Genomic DNA, 17,609 nt, shown 5'->3' with positions numbered 1-17,609 from the left:
CAGCAGCTCCATCACAGATCTGAAGTTTGCTCTGGTCCCTTCCTGAGTACCTTTGTGCCCTCCATGGCCATCCCTTCAACCTGCAGCAGGCTCTGCATCTCTCTTGGAGCTCTGGATCTTTCTTTGGACCTTTTGGTGCTTCTTGGTGCTCTGGTGCCCTGCTTGAATGAGAAATGTCCTATTCCAGTTACAGACAGTACAATTCACAGCTGGCCAGGGGGATGGTTTTACACAGGGCAATATTTATTTATCAGTCAATGGGAGAAATCAAAGTCTTTAAATCACACACAGCACTGGCACTGCCTTTGTCCACAGACAGGATTACAGTCAATAATTAATTGAACTCTTTGCTCAATGGAATCATCTCCACAGTGAATGGCAGTTCCCAAGTATCTTACCCTCGTTATAAGGTTATAGGTGCTTAAAGTGAAACCAATCAACCATAAAATACACGGACATATAAGGACACAGTTCATTTACAAGGATGTTTATAAATATATTGGTCTGATCTGCATGACCAAACCACTCAAACAAAGCTCTGACACAGCTTTTATTTTTTAAAAACTAAGACTTTCAATGCTGGAATAGCACTGGGAGTTCAGGCTCCCCCTCTAGCTTTCTGTAGTTAGTTCCATGGTGCTGCTTCCCCAAGGAAGCTCACAGTTCTCCAGCTGGTTGCATCAGGTAACAACTTTCTGCTGAGAAATGCTGTTAGTATTTTTTTCTACTTGGCTATACCAATAAAACAAGAGAAAATAAAGTCATCAGCATCACTCAAGCCAGGGCAACATTTGCCAGTTCAACTTGAGCAATCCTTAAGTACCAGGTATTGCAGTTACATTTACTGCTGTCACACACCATATTGGAGTCCATAATACTTATGCTTTAAAAACAAGTGATTCCTCTTTGTTCCTATTCCTGTCACAGTCAATTGGCTCCTCCTGACTTGCTTGGAAGTTCAGGACCAGGATACACAGGAAGGCAGTGGATGCAGGGAGAGAATGTGCAGCACTGAGCGACGTCTGGGACAGCGAGGATCCTCTGCTCTGTTAACAATGATTGCTGCAAGTGCAGCTCTAAGGAGAGATGCTTGATGACTGAATGCTCAGGACAGAAATGGAGCATCCATCAACACTTGAGTCAAGTGAAATTGTGAGAAAGAAATGAGAAGGAGAAATCAAGGCACAAGTATTACTGTTCACTTTTGATTCTGAAGCAGTGTCATTGCTCAGAGAGCTCCCACCTGCTAATGAAGAACCCTCTTATGCCAAGCATTTCAGACTGGAAGGAAAAATTGAGTGCTTAACTCTGATCAGGATGTCAGGAGTAGACAATTGCTATTACTAAAAGTGATGGCAATCTTCTTTTTTTTTGCCTGTCTAATACATACTGCCCAAGCACTTCCATGGAGAGACAGCAGAGAGACCATCCATCAGCATCACATTATCTGAACCAGAATTCATTTCATGGCTGCTTTAAAACCACTTGGAACATGATACTGAAACCACCTCTGCTGTAAAAGTAAGCACACCTGGGCTTGGGGATGGGATGGGATGGGATGGGATGGGATGGGAGCCACTCAGGCCAAGCTCACACGTGGAAATCTCAGCTGGGCCTGATTCAAACTTTAAATACTGAGATATTTGCCAATGAGAGCAATCTGAACTGCTGTGCTAGTATTAATAAATTAAATTGTGAGTTTCATGTGCTTCTAAAATGCTTTAAACATGGGCCCTGAAGCTGTAAACAGTGTATTTAAATTTGAGGAAGATGGGTGAGAGAGGTATGTGTTCCAAAGCCAGGGAAATACAGTTGATACAGTTGTGACACCAGCATTTGTTAAAACATTGTTAGGAAATGACCTTCTGAGAGGAGCAGATGGTTTTCAGTGCAGGCACTGGGATCCCCAGGAAAAGTGAAGATCCTGGATCAGATTTGCTCTCAGTGCAGCCAGGTGCAATGAAGACAGTGCATCCCTTGGTTACCCAGGGGTCTCAGGGGTGAGAGCAGCAGCTCCATCCCCTCCCCCTGACCAAAGCCCAGCCCCTCTGACCCTGAACAGCCTCAGTGTCACTAATTTAGTTACTGCTCTAAACTCGATGTAATGCCTGTTGTGATGAACACATCAGCAATAAAGGCAGCCCAGTGACCTGGGTGGAAGTTCACAGAAATAGTCAATGCTGAGAAACTCTCAGCAGTCTGATCAGTGGCCTTTTTTAGGCATTTAGCTGTCTCCTGGTTTCTTTTCTATGATGTACAAGGCAGGTGTTAAGGTTTAGTGTAATCAATTCCAAATGCATGATATTTGATTTAATTAGAAAAAACCCCTAAATTATGCCAAAGCTAATCCATACCTATCACTCAGATACTTGATTACCATGTCACTAATTCTGCCATCCTTGCTCTTGTGATGGGGCTGCCCTGATGACTTCTAAGGGCTCAGACACAGAGATTTCACTGAGGTCTTTTATCTCAGTGTGGATCAGGGGACATTTAACAAACCTGAGCATCTGCAGGAGCTGCTGAGGCTCTTGTGGCAGAGCTCCTCTGATGAGCAGGGTGTGCAGGCACTCTGAACTAATGCTGGAACAAGAGAGCTGTGCCCAAACCCTTTAGGAACGTGATGCCTGTGGAAAGCAGTGCTCCCTCTGCAAGAGAACTTCACAGCCTTAAGGTGAGTTCCATCACAGCTGAGTCATCAAGGAGCTCACTGAAATTTGGATGTGAATGCTTTTTGCTTAAGTGGGGCATTAATAAATTGCTAAAGTTAGATAATACTTTACAAGGGACCTTATGTACAAGTGTTAGAACAAGGGGTTTTGAAACTCACTAGAAAAAATAGAAGGGGATTTGGCAGTACAAGTAATTAATTATATTGAATTTGAATAAGAGGAAGCCTGGTGAGTTTTTGGACTAAAGTGTTCTAAGTACTGTGTTTAAACAGCTCAATATTAACTTATTATTTATGTTGCCACTATATCATGGGTAAAGAAGAAGTTTGGCTACTTTTTTATGGCCACACTGGAAAGTGGTTTTTAAAATGTTTTAGTTTAAGAAAAATTGTGCTCAGTATTCTCCCTCTAGGCTTCTTTGCACTGTGTTACAAAAGAAACTGCTTTCAAACACAGAAATTGTGTTTCTGTGAACAGAAATGAACACATCTACTCAAGTGTGCCCTCTTGGTAGTGCAGAAATGTGGGGGAAAATATTGCTGAAACTAAAATGCAAACCTAATTTTCTACTGGAAGAGAAATCTGAGTAAGTAGCTAGAACAAAATTGATTCTGAATTCATAGTGAGTTGCTTTGGTAATGGACATTCTAAAAGGTCTGTTGTAAGGAGCAGTGAGGATGATAAGAGAGAAAACAGTGGTCTGTACTGGTGCTTTGGAGAATGCAATGCTTTTAGGAGAGATGCTAAATATATATTTCATCTTGAACAACATCATTCTGAGTGAAACTTGCAGTACATCAAATGGGTCCTGTTTTAGTGTTCATAAAAAAGAAAAAGTCCAGCTCTAGCCTTTTCTCTTGTTAAAATTTCTGGGCTGAACTGGTACTAAGCCAAAGCAAACTGCATGAGGGGGCTGAAAGGAAGGTGATGGAGTCAGAATAACTTCCAGGGCCTTCCTTACAGTGTGAACTGCCTCTAAACTGCAGATTCATCGGGAACGGCATTGGTGTAGGGCTGGAAAATAAACATGCCAGAAAACAGTGTGTGAAAGGCTGCTGAAGTTGGGAATAGCAGAGTGCTCAGGGTTTACCTGGGGGAAGCCAGGTGTTTAGGAAGGACAACCCCATCAGTGGCTGAAATGGAAACATTTTTATTGGAGTTAAGGTAGCATGCCAGTGACTGGGAAACTGTGGATTAAAAAAAGTAAGGTGTTAATACTGTTTATAATTTATTATGATTGATCTTTAGGGCTGTTGGAAGTGGTTTTACCAGCATTAATACTATCATAAAGTACCTGTTAATACCATGCCTATGTGGGAGCATAATCCTGGTTTTGCTGAACTAAATGGCAAAGACTTCCTCTAAACCTGGTGGTAACATGACCAAGACCTGCAGAAAGAGGCCATCTGCAGCAAAATACAGAATTTTGGAAACTGCGATTAGATTTTTTTATATATCCACATGGGGATTATTTAACTTCAGAGACCCCTTAGATGCATCTGTTTGCAGGTTTGAAAGGGCAATATTTTCATATTCCTCTTGTGATGCTGAGCACCTGCAGTGGTGAGCTAACACTACCAAATCCTTCTGAAAATTCCTGTTCAGAAATCCATAAAAGATGGGATTGATACATGTCGAGATCATGGCCACAAGGTGGCAGATTGTAAATGCCAGGTTGTGATTACAGCTCATTAGTGCCTCGTAGTTCCAGTCAAAAACCACATTGAATATATTGAGAGGCAGCCAGCAAGCTGCAAAGGTCACCACTATTGACACCAGCATCATATTGATCCTTTTGTTTTCACTCAGCCTGTTCTCATTCTCTCTCATCCTGTCTATTTTACCCCTTCTCCTTCGAAGACACACAAATATCCTGAGATAGCAGATAAAAATAAAGCCCAGTGGGAAGCAGTACTGGAAAACCAGCAGGCTGGTGGTGAAAATCAGCCTCTCTGTAAGAGATGGCCATGCCTCGATGCAAGCCACCTTGTTCTTGTAGAAATCACTGTGGAAGGACAAATGTTTGAAGGGTTCATCTGTTATTTGGTGGAATACTAAAAAAGGAGTGGATATGATGAGGGAAAGCCCCCAGATGAAAAGAATTCCCCAATAAGCATGTGAAATATTGGGCTTCCAGCCACGTGGGTTCACAATTAACTGATATCTCTCAATAGCAATGAGTACAAGTGAGAAAATGGAGACTGAGACTGACAGGCTTTGTATGAAGGAGCCTATTTTACACATTGCCTCCCCAAATATCCAGTGGTCCATTAAGGTGTATGCCACTGTGACAGGAATGCACATGATACAGATCAAGACATCTGATAAAGAGAGGTTGGCAATCAAAATGTTGGTGACATTTTGAGCTTCTTTCCGTCTCTTTATTATAATAATTAGGCAAAGATTTCCAACGAGCCCCACCAGGGTAACCAATGTGTAAGCTGTAATTAGCAAGAATTCTGCAAGGGAGGAAAGGTGGCATGTATCAAAGTTCAAGAACTGGGAAAGGCTAATGTTAGAGATAGTTTGATTCAGGGTCTCGCTGGGGTGCTGAACAGCTTTATCCATCCTGAAGCATCTTCCAACCTATGGACAAAACCTTGCATTATTTAAAATGTAATGTATTTAAATTTTAAATGTATTTAAAATCACCTTTGCATGGAGATTTTCAAAGCAGTGAGTACTGTGGGTCTATCGTTGCAGTCAGTGTCCTTAAAGTTTTGAGCAAATCTAACATGATTAATTAGAGAACTGGAAAAGCAGATGCTTATCAGTGGGTTTATGCATCCCTGTGGAAGGAGGTTGATGAACCTCTCTGAGGTCCTGCACTGACTGTGCTACAGATCTATAACTGATGTACAAGAAACAGCTGTGATAGCAGCTCTGACTGAACTTGTACAGACACTCTCCCACAAATCCTCTTTTACCAGTTGTGGATGAAGTTTGCTTCTCAGAATAAAGTATTCTAAGATCTGTCCCTGCTGAAGATTTAAGAAGGTTTAATGGATTCCAATGAGGATAATCTGTTGCTTTTGTATTACCAGAAAAGAAGAATTGGGTCCTGCCATCACTCTGCTAGCTTAGACATCACACTTAGATTTTCTTTAGAACTACAAAGCAATGTGAGTTAATACACTCAATCCTCCTGAATTAATCAAGGTTATGTGTGCTTGAGATCATGACATTCAAAACCTCTATGAATATATCTAAAAGGGGGTTTCCTGTTCTACTGATGCATTGAAGATAGTATGTCCTTTTTTCTAGATCTGACCTGAGAAAAATGTAAACAAAATAAAGTTCACATTGTAGTTATACAGAAAATAACTCCTCTTTCAGCTCAAACAGGAGTCAAGCAAAAAAAAATCTGGGATTAGAACAGTTCTGTGGTTTTAAAACTTATATTAATGGGAAAAGTTAGGTTCAACAGAATATGATGGGTTTGAATATATCAAAAGTGCAAAACTTAATCTTAATTTAAAAGCTCACCAGCTCTCTGGCTGGAAAGAGGTTGTTTCCAACCTGGGAAAGGAAAAGCTAAGTATGAAAAGAGCTATTTTAAATTTTAAAAATGGGTAATGGATATATGTTCTACACATATATATTTCAAAACTCAAGTTTAACTCACCTTAATTCCCCTGTGAAATTACTGGAAAACTAGCTGGAAGGAGATCATTCTTCACCCCTAGGAATGGTGTTGAGAGCCTGTGGAGAAAGGAGAATGAAGAATCAGTGGGATGTAAGAGGATACACAAAAAGAAGAAGGGATAGGTGGATGTTTTGTTATTATTAGAAAAAATCTGCTTATGTGTAGAAGATTTGTCAGCCCTTTCACAGAAATGGTTGCCATTATTTAATCTCTAAGGATCTTTAAAAGTTTGGTTGCCTGTGCAAAATTAAACACTAAATCCAGGGTTAAACTGGAATTATGATTTTGTAGTTGTTTTCCCACAGACACTCAAAGAATATTCCAGCCAGAGTTATATCCTGGACTGCTTTATCCTGACACTTCTGTTGAAGTTTGGGTGCTTCAAATTAGGACCCTAAAAAATCTCCAAAAAGCACCATGCTCGCCTTTGGAGCATCTATTACCAATTTCATTCTGATTAAAATATTAAAACAGCTTACTCATGTTGGAGTGGGAAGTGGCTGTAGATATATGTGACTCTGTGTGGCCCTGATGTCCCAAAAATGATTTAAATTGTGGTCAGGGCTGGCATTAAGCCCTGTAATCTTCCTCCAGAATGTACCTGGCTTGGTTAAAGCTATATTGGGGTATAGGAATGTACTCTCTGTTGACAGAGTGACAAAAGTATCTTTTGTCTCCTTAAAAAGGAAAAAAGCTCAGAAGTTTCTCTCCTCTATTAGGTAAAAAAAACCCACATAGGACTTTGGGGACTTCACTTTAAACTTAGGGATAACCAATTGGACAGGAGACAAAAAGTCTCACCAAAGCAATTTACCAGAAAAAAAAAGAGAAGAGAACAAAGAAACTAATCACTTTTGTGAGATATTTTACCAGGAGCAAGAACCTCTTGCACCTGGCTCGGGGTTTTTCTGTAAAGAGTTTTGTTGTTTTGCCTTTTATTAAAACTTTTCTGTTTCCAACACTACCACAGAAGCCATCCTGCTGATTTTATGCCTTCTAAGGTAGCTGAGCTATATCTCAGGTGTGGTATAAATCTCCAAGAGCTTATAAGACTTGGCTTGAGGAGACCTTATATCATTGGGGAATGACATGGAAAACTACAATCCTTCTGCAAAAACTGTGCAAGTCTGGAGGCTCTAATGGGTTTTGCAGTCCCTTGCAGGTGTCCCCAGTTCAGCAGGGCAAGAGCCAGAGCTGGGTACTCCACTGTGTGCCCACCAGGCTCCACAAACTCTTCTGCTCCTGAGGCCAGGGACTGTCACTGACTGGCACATCCTGCACAACCTGATGGTGTGGCTGGGTGTATATATAGATATATATACATATCACAAAGAGACTCAAATACATGACAAGCAGCCCCTTCAGGAGGGCACTGTCACCCACCTTTCCTGGAGCAGCCCTGGCTGCCTGGCTGGGGTTCTCACACCCAAGGATGTTTGTGCTGGAAGGACAGAGGCACTGAATGGCAGCTTGGCAGCTGTTGCCCCAATGAGATTTGCTGCCACTTCAGAAGTGTGAGGATCTAAAGCCTGGATTTACCCCAGGGGTGATGTTTCTCTGCAGTCCTGTGCAGTCCACCTGGCTGGCACAGATCTGATCCTTCAAAGACAAACTCTGCTCTTCCCTGCTTTTTATGTGAGGAGGAGAAGCTGTGGGCAACTCAAAAGGCCATGAGGTTGAGCCAAGTTTGTAATATTTTATGCACTATTTGCAAAGCTTGTTTATCTCTCCATGCATGCACAACACAGCTTGATAGCAAATTCTGAATGTCCTCTCCCAAGGATTCAGGGTGTTGGGGCTTCTCTGGCATTTTCTGTTTGGGAAAAGTCCCTGGACTGACCTAACCAGTTCACTTGCTACATCAGTTTAGGCACACTCTCCATTTCACTGTCCCTTTTCTCAGGAAAATGTGCAATTTCTTTTCACTCTTTAGTTTGTGCTGGGAGTTAAAGAGTGCAGTCTTTAGTACACACCATTCTGCAAGGCAATTTAAACATTTCCTTGGCAATAAAGCAAATTCACCTGTCTTGGTAAACATCTGGAGCATTCATAGCATTAAAAAGTAAGTTACTCTAGTATTCGCTACAGCATGTTGAACTATATTGTAATACATACTGGCATTTTTTAATCTAATAAATAAATGTTATTGGAATCAGCATCCTTGGATCACAGCAACAGCTGATACCAGAATTGAAGTGTTTAACAAAAAGAACTAATTACTTCAAGCCCTAATCCATGCATTTTGGAAAAGATTCTCTACCATAGTAAGAGTTTAACACTGTAAGATATTATAAACCCCCAGTCTTGTTTCATTCCTCTATCTGCAGAAACATTATTGAAATGTTCATAAGCAAAAGAAAGGTTTAAAATAAAATGAGTTTTAGAAAGGCTTTCTTTCCTAAGTATTTTCTTACCTATGCTAAAGATGAACAGTCCCATCCTTTCAAGCTGACCAACAATGTTTCAATTACAAACCTTATTAAGTTCCTAAGTATTGCACAGATAAAATGTGGAGGAAAATTTACATTCAATTTTAAATATAGGTTATTACAGAGAATAAAATAATGCTTTAAAAGATATTTCAGTAACTTTTGTCATAGTTCTATTGATTTTCTGACTTCTTACCTGATTAAAAATTCAAGTCATATCCACACTGCTTTAACAATTTTTCTTTTCCCTCAGAGCCAGCAAACACATCTTCTTTCTGAATAAAAGAGTCCAGAGCAAAGCCATGTCTCCTAAAGCCACACTTAAACTCTCCTTTCTTCTGTGTGAAGCAAAGCACAGATCCCCACTTTGCAGCAGTGCTGAGGCTGCCAGGCTGTGGGAAGGCAGCTGAGGATTCAAACGAGCTCTGGAATCCGAGAGGAGACGAACAGCAGTGAGCAGCAAGGAGGAAGGACCAGTAGTCATGGGGATGGATTTTCCTCCACTGTGCTGCTTCCCTCCACCCTGTCAAACACCTTATCATGCAATTTCATTTTCAAGTATTTAATCTGTTCTGCAGTTCAAATGTTTTCCCTCTGCAGGATTTCATACATAAACATTTGCAGATGGCATATTGCTTTCTTAACTGATACAGCAATACAATAAGCTGTTTGGAAGGAGCATGCACATCCTATTAAGTGTATCATTTGCTTTATTGCAATTAAGATAATCAAATTTTCATTATAAATCGATATTTTAGCTTATACTCTTCAGATAAAACCAGTATTCCTGAAAAGCAAGGCATGGCACACTGCACTAGCACATGGTGAAAAGAGGCTTTATTTTTCCTAGTGTTTTTTCAGTAAGAATCCATATGTTTTGTAGACACATGTTTATAAAAATAACCATTCAGCTTACTCACTAAATATTTAGAATGAATATTTATGGAGTGGGAAAGGAACTGCTTTTCTTAGGACCTGCAATCTGGTAAATTGCTCTATAAACTCTTGTATTTTTACCCAGGTCCGCTTAACTGCCAGTATCTCAGTCTGTTTTTTTAAGAGAATGGTTTTTCAAAAAAGCAGTAGGATTTTTGGGATTAGCAATACTGATGCTGTACTGAAGTGCAATTCAGAACTAATTATCTAAAAATATAGTTGGTTGTCATTCTATAGTATTTGAATAAAATTGGTGCAGGGTGGAAAGAGCCTTTGTGACCTTGTGACCAGATGAACATCCTGCTTTTCATGTATTTGAGTCTATTTGTGATATCTTTGTCTAGATTGTTTTTTAACCATCTGTGGAGATCTTGGATTCAAGTGCCTAATTGACTGCTAGGAAGACTGCCTGAACACCTCCCCATAAACTTCCTTCTCTTTAGTTTAACCCAGTGCTTTTTATTCTAGGTGTGTTTAGGAATTCTGATATCTTAACCAAAAATGCTGCAATCAAGCAATGGGAATATATTTTTCCAAAGCATTTCTAGAGCTTGCTGGGTTTGATTATGTCAGAATTACTATAAAAACAAGGCTTTGCCAAAGTGCTTTAGAAATTCTGCTTCTGGTTTTAGTGTAACCCCAGGAAGTCAATCAGGACCTGAACATGCAATGTGATAGATAAGCATCAGAACAGGCCATAAAAATGCATATCTACTTATGAAGCAAATAAGTCAATAAAATTAAAAGATGTTCTGATTCTATTTCTAAATTTCAAAGGTCATTTTGCTTATTTACACATGCCTCTGTTTCTAATATAATTCTGCATGCAGTCCTTCGTTTGTGGAAAAAGTGGGGTCTTTAACATATGATCCATTGGTTTTTACAGTTGTATCAGCCTTCTGCCTCGTGTGGATTTTATTGTGCTGTAACCTGTTGTGAATTAGATCACATCCAGCATCAGAGGCTTGTGGGTGTAGCTGCTGGTGTGTTTAATCCTGATGTCAAAGGTATGTATGCTGAGTGGGACCCATGGCTCTGGAGGAGGGATCACAATGTGTTCTTTCAGCCAAATGCTGGAGTGTCTGTTTGCAAAAAAGGTTAATGGATAGCAGAATTGTGTTTACTTTTTATCAATGGTCTTGTCATTTTTAAATTACTCAGTATTAAGTGATAGGTGAAGTGCCATAATAGGTTTTTAAACTTAAAGTTTGTAATAACTTGTGTAGCATTGGCAACAACCTGTTGGTGGAAAATAACATTTAACTTTTTTTCTTTTGCTCTTTTGCTCTGGCATTTACATGATTCCTTGGCCAGCAGGAATCTTTGCTGATGGTTGATCACTCAAAATTTTTTGCTTTTGCTTAGTTGTTTCCCCTGTGTACCTGTGCAGCAGTCCTTGTTGCTGCCTGTTGCAGCCTCCTCCTTCAGAAAGCAAGATTTAGTAGAGATGAACATGTACAATTTCTCAGCTTCCCACATGAAGGAATTCTTTAACAGCAGATTGGCCAAGAGCTGCTTCACAGACCTGTAAAATCTCTGAAGGGTCATGGAATCACAGACTGGTTTGGGCTGGAAGGGACCTTAAAAATCACCCATTTCCAATGGGCAGGGACACCTCCCACTAGATAAGGCTGTTCCAACATCCACCCAACCTGGCCTTGGCCACTTCCAGGGATGGAAGTCATTTCCAGGACACTTCCAGGGATGGGGCAGCCACAGCTTCTCTGGGTGATTTCTTCCATTGACTCACCACCCCCACACTCAAGAATTTCTCCCCAAATCCCAGCTGACTCTGCCCTCTGTCCCTACAAAGCCACTCCCTCTTGTCCTGTCATTCCAGGCCCTTGCCCAAAGTCCCTCCCCAGCTCTCTTAGAGCCCCTTTAGGCACTGGAAGGGCTCTGTGAGGTCTCCCTGGAGCCTTCCCTTGTCAGGCTGAGCACTCCCAACTCCCCCAGCCCTTGTACCACCCTGATGGCTCCTCTGGACTTGCTCCTTCTCACAAGGGAGCCCAGAGCTGGATTCAGCACTGCAGGTGGGGTCTCACAAGAGTGCAGCAGGGAGGGAGAACCCCCTCCATCATCCTGCTGGTCACACTGCTCCTGATGCAGCCCAGGACAAGGTCAGATTTTTCAAATGCACTTTGCTGGCTCGTGTTGAACTTCTTATCAATCAACACCTGCACATCTCTCTCCTGGATTATTGCTTCCTAATAAATACTGTTCTTCATAGCACTTCAAAGAGGCATAGAAAAGTAAATAAGAATAATTGGAAATCTCATATGTTAGTGTTGGATGTTCTGGTTAATGCCATAAAAGTAAGATAATAAGCTGTGATGGAGGAAAAACACACTCCCCTCACATTTTCCTGTTCTGTGGAGAGATCAACACCCCAGGAAGGGATTCTCAGTAAATAGCTCATAATGTGACCAAACTAGCAACAGCTAAGTATGCACTGGGACTTTTTCTCCATGGATGTACATGTGTAAGGTGAAGCCCTGCTCCATGACTCAGAGGTTTTTAACTAATTGGAAATATTTGTCAAAAAATAATTAATGTTCACTACCTGGAATTTAGGTTTCACTCTATTATACTGCATAGCTCTAAGGGACACCTTTGCAATATCCTTGATGCCTGGTCTCAATTTTGATTCTCAATTAGCTCATGACTAGAATGAAAAGTCAACTGTTTAAAAATCTGATATAACTATAAATGAGTTACTTATAATAACATATTAATTTTTAAAATTGTGTCATGCCTTGAACTGTTGGCGTAATTTCTGGACCTTATTCAGTTGGCATAGAGCTGAGATGGAGATGAATAAACTCCCTGGCTGGAAGGTTAGCATCTTAATTTTTTGGGTCAGACAAGTTACTTTTCTCACTGAAAAAGAGATAAGATATATGAGTAATTGTAATAGGAGTGTGAGTGCATAAATTCATATTTTATAATAGGTTCCACTTTCCAAACCCTGATTCAATTCTTTGTAGTTTTCAAGAACTTCTCCAACTCACTTTTACCAAAAGTCATCTCTGCCAAAAAATTAATTATTTCAATAGCTCACAGATTTGGGAGAATGTGACAATTTGTATTTCTGGTTTGTTCTTTCCCATTCTAGAGTCTTTTCTTAACAACACTGTGAGCACCAAACCCTGCTGTTCTCATGGCATGACATCTGTCAGGGTCTTAATTGTTAATTAAGAAATACTTAAATAATCAAAAGGTTTTTCCCATTAATCTCAGTCTGTTTCAATTTTCCAGCATGTTTCAAATGTAACAAGTGTTTTGATTTTCTGGATTAAAATCAGGAATTCTAAATTGCTATTTCTTGTCTTGAAAGTCTTTACACCACCTCATTTAAGATTTCTTGAATAGCATGGATGTCTTTCAGCTAATTTCAGACAGGTACTTACTGAGCTTCAGAGCTCAGCTCTTCCTGCTGTGTTCAAACAAAGTTTAACATCAGTCTTGCAAAAGCACCACAAACCCACCCCACAGAGGATCTGTGGAATGAATTGGAGTCTAGGAATAGCTAAGGGGAAAAAGATAAAAGCAAGTAGATTTTAATTTAATTGGAAAATACATTATGAAAAATTTGCAGGTGAAAAAGATCAGAGTGTGGCTGAGATTGATGCTGGCTCCAGGTCTTCCTTCGGCAAAACTTAGGATCCTGGTCTGTCTCAGACTAAGATACAGTGAAAATTCTCCCCTCTCACATCTGTGACAGCATCACTACATTCTTTGATCCTTCACAAGAATCTTGACTTTCGAGACCGTATTTTGCTGCCTTACTTTCATCCCATCACTTCAAATTATGGCCAGCTTTTATATACAATTTAAGGAAAGAGAAGAAAGGAAATAATGAATTATTAAAGAAGAGTGAAAAGATGAAAGAGGAAAAGAGAAATTGAACTTCAGAGGGAAGAGGAGGGAGGGCAGAGTTTAAGGAAGAATGGTAACTTAAATCCAAAGAAAAGGATGCAAATTCAATTCTCTGATGGCTTTCCAGTTCACCCTTCACAAAGGTGTGTTTCTTTCTTCAGCAAACTCCCCTTAAAAAGGGCTCCAGGAAGATTTTGTTCAACAGATAAACTTTGATACTACTTACTGAAGAAATAGTAGCTGTGGGTTATTCTGTTACCTTTTTATCTGTAGGTTATCTTCTTTTGCATTAGGCAAATACAAGAGAGGGGTAGAGTTTTATTCCCCATCTGAATTTACACAAGGCAGAGATTTTTATCCTGAGGAGTGTCGTGTTCAGACTTTAGGGGCATAGAAGTCTATCTAGTTGCCTCTCAGTATTTTTAAAACTTTTTCAACAAAAACCCCTCTCCTGATCACTACTAATTCATGAAAGTCTCCAAAGTAAGATCACAGGTTTGATGTTTATGCAGATGAAAGTGCAAACAGCAAAACAGAGTGAAAGAGAAACTTTTGCCAAAAAGGCAAGAGCTCTCTCAAGGACAGCTGTACATCTTTCAGAAGTTTTTGTACCTGTAACTAAAGCAAAGTGCCAGGCTGGCAGTGCTCATGGTGCTGCTGTATTTTTGCAATGCTTCCTGTGAACCACACAATTACACTGCCTGAGGTGTTGGTTTGGGTAGGAGTGAGCCTTCCAAAAGTCTAATAATATCTCATTGAAATGATGAAAATAAAAATCTTTGCTTCTGTATGTATCTCAGAGTGATGTGGAAAGTTATGGTTGAATCCCTTGTATTCCCAACTGTTTCCACAGTTAAAAAAATCTGGGTGAAATTTGTGTGTAGCTAAGGTGGTAGTGTTACAGTCTTCAATGTGAATGCAGAACTCCTTCAGCAAACAGTCTGCATGAAACTTCAAAATGCTTTCTGTCTGCTGAAAGGTCAAACTAGACCTAAGTCTAGAGCATTGTACTATACTAAAAAAAATCTTAAACTCATTAAAAATTCAAGTGATATACATAAATTGCTTAAAAAAATAACCAATGCCTGTCAAGAGTGGAAGCCACAGATGTAACTAAAGAGGTTGAAACTAGTTAAAAAGATATGACTTTGTGTTTATATGAGGGCTTAGATAAAATATTTATAACTTACAAACTACTTCTCACTTCATGATGTTTTTCTATTGCCCTTCTATTGCTCTTTTCCAAAACTTAATTATTCCTTTTCCATCCTGGCAGTTTGGACCTATTAAGTAGCATGAAAAAGTTATGTTTATTGAATGACAGAAATTGATACAAGGAATTCCTTAATAGTTTATTTTGCATCAGCTTTTACTAAGAATATTTGGTAGCACAGGAAATTGTGTTGGAAAGGGACTGCTCAGAGCTCTCTGGTTTTCAATCTCTTAAGCAGCAATGCCCTCCTGTGGACTCTGGGTACAATGATTTCTTCTGAATAACTAGAAAGGTGTATCCATGAACATGATTTGGTTTTCCTTCTTCCTAACACATTAATTAAGATGTCCCATTAAGACATTTGATTAAATTGACATTATTTGGCCAATGCTTCTGGTTTGAGAAACACATTTCCCCTAGGTAATGATACAGGTGGAGCTTTTATCTGAAAAAGCACCTAGCTTTAGAAACTTCAGCTGCTGATTTTTTTTATTCTATAGGTTGCTATCAGAATTGAAAAAATGTCATGCTGCAACTGCCTTGTCAGCAAGTGAAAAGCATGTATTTCTTTGGCATGACACTTTCCTAAGAATTTTTATATCCATAGGCTGATATTATGCATTTACTAGCTTACAGCTAAAAGCAGTTTAAAGATTCTGTGGGAAAGCTGCTGTGGCTGCTGCAGTGTTTCTGGTTTACATCTCACACACAGTCAGGCTCATCTTTGGTACTGCACTCACTGTGGCAGCACTGTGTCTCCTTGGCTCACATAGCTTGAAGGATGTCTTGGTTTGGAAAGCCAGGTGTCTGCTAAGGAAGGCAGGAGCCTCCCCTGAAATGGAAAATGTAAACTCTCCCCACCCCTCTGAATTGCTATAAATTTTAAATTAAGGGGCTCTCCGGCAAAAATATGGGAGCAGAAAATAACAGTTCTTTAATAGGGAAGAAAAGAAAAAGATAAAATAAACAATGCAGTAAACCAAAACAACCCTGACAGAGTCAGAGCCCAGCCTGACACCCTGTGGGTCAGGGTGTTGGCAGCAGAACCATTGGAAATGTGGCTGCAGCCCTCCTGCAGTGTCAGGGGTGGCTCTGCTGGAGCAGGGATCCTGGAGAAAGGTGCAGTCTCTTCCTCTGAAGATCCAGGGCAAGAGGCAGCTGCTGTTCCTCTGGGGAATCCAGTGCAGAAGCTGTGCTGGTGTTCCAGAATCTCCAGATTATATCCAGGTAGGAATGCTTGGCTCCTCCCTCTGGGAGAGCATCTCCCAATGGGATGCTGCAGTTCTTATCAGTCATGCAGTGACATTCAATAGCCTCTTATCAGCAGATGTTATGGAAGAGATAAGAAAAACTGCCCACTTAACAGAAGACAGCTGCCATCCAGATGGCAAATAGAATACAATTAGCTTGGCAGTCCAGGACAAAGGAAAAGTGCATTTCAGGAGCACAGAAAGGCACCTAGTTCCTGGGAATGTGTGCACCAAGTGATGAGTGGGTGCCTCAGCAGAGGTGAGTCCAGCAGCAGTTGGAGAGGGCTGTTTGGAGCCCCCAGGCAGCTGGGATGACCTGGAGGAGTGCAGCTCTGTGGGGTGGGCAGGAGAAGCTGGTGCTCAGCTGGCTGTTCAGCTGCACCCCAGGGCCTGGGAGGTGTGTCAGGGCACAGGGATGTGAGCAGGCTCTCAGCCCTGCCAGGCAGGGAATGAGCAGAGCAGGATTGGAGTGAAGGTGTGAATGAACAGCATGAGCTCACTCTGGCAGCTGGGAAAGGCGGGGGCACGGCAGGACAGAAGGACACCAGGCCAAGTGCACTCTGGCCTTTGTGCATTTCCAGAGGAGACGTTTCCACCTGCAGGACAAGGATATGTGTGTCTTAAAGGTGTCTTCCTTTCATTAACCAACCAGTTAAAAGTGTAAATGAAGAGGAAGAATTTGGGCTACACCTGAATTGAGTCAGCAGCTGATTTTTCCTACTGATTTATTCACATCTTAAAGAGACTCATCTCCTGATGCAAGCTGTGACTTTTTTCTTTGATCTGTTCTTGGCCTACTTGTCTGTCTTGCTTTCAGGCAGAGAAAGTGTCTGAAAACAAGCTTTGTTTTCTTTGTTATCTCTTGAGGCCATAATTAGCTCCTCTTAATTTTTCATTCATTTTGCTCTAAATTACTATAGGTCTATAAAACTCTCATGGTTATTTTCCAGGTGACACATACTAATTTGTCTTGTGAAGGGCCATACAGCTCTCACCATAACTAGTACACAAAATAGTTTTGTATTTCCTGTAATTTATGTGCAGCTTGCAGACAGCCTCTGGGAAGATTTTTATTTAGTACAGTAGGATATGTTTGTTTATTTAAAACCTGCAAATATTTCAGTGGCATTATGGGATATTCTCTTTTCTTAAACTAGATAAAATCATGGTGTCAGTTCATGCATTGAGATAAATGGATTTAAACAACTTTCCTTGTGGCTGTCAAACACAGTCATTTAATAGGTTACTCTTACTAAAGACTTGGCTATAACATAAAAAAAAATCCAGTCTGAGTCAGATTAGATTACTGTATTGCAAGTACCAATGCTACAGGTAATGATAATCATAGCCTGTGAGACAAAAGCCTGTTCAGCCTCTCTGGATTTCCTCTGGGGCTGTGGTTAACCAACCTTCCAGCACAGCCAATGTTCCTCTTGTGTGTGTGTCTCCAAGGGAGCATTTCCAATTGATCCCCATCAGGGGGATGCTGCAGTTCTGCTTCCTCCCTCCTGCCAGCACCAGCAGGTCACACAAAAAAATGTTTCAAAAAGCCGAGGCAGCTGAAAACCAAGTTCTTTGTCGTGA

The 17,609-nt window shown here is 40.6% G+C and overlaps 1 protein-coding gene across 1 annotated transcript; it reads right to left on the bottom strand.

Moving 5' to 3' along the window:
• Window positions 1-220: 220 nt before the first annotated feature.
• LOC139597691 (neuropeptide Y receptor type 6-like) lies at window positions 221-9,152 on the bottom strand. The gene is made up of 3 exons (XM_071443265.1): window positions 8,944-9,152; window positions 6,298-6,374; window positions 221-5,258 (listed from the first exon to the last, which is right to left on the bottom strand). The coding sequence occupies exon 3, from the start codon at window positions 5,238-5,240 to the stop codon at window positions 4,122-4,124; it is 1,119 nt and encodes a 372-aa protein (XP_071299366.1). The 5' UTR covers window positions 5,241-5,258; window positions 6,298-6,374; window positions 8,944-9,152; the 3' UTR covers window positions 221-4,121.
• Between the last annotated feature and the right edge of the window lie 8,457 nt (window positions 9,153-17,609).

This window comes from Agelaius tricolor, unplaced genomic scaffold (assembly GCF_023055355.1).
Source record: "Agelaius tricolor isolate 1412-34295 unplaced genomic scaffold, bAgeTri1.0.p SCAF_18, whole genome shotgun sequence".
NCBI lineage: Eukaryota > Metazoa > Chordata > Aves > Passeriformes > Icteridae > Agelaius > Agelaius tricolor.
The sequence above is the reverse complement of the archived record's forward strand: the minus strand, read 5'-3'. Positions and strand labels throughout refer to the sequence as shown.

Bases quoted from the DNA above. Each gene is read 5' to 3' on its own strand.
- LOC139597691 (XM_071443265.1), bottom strand. From the start codon at position 5,240: ATGGATAAAGCTGTTCAGCACCCCAGCGAGACCCTGAATCAAACTATC.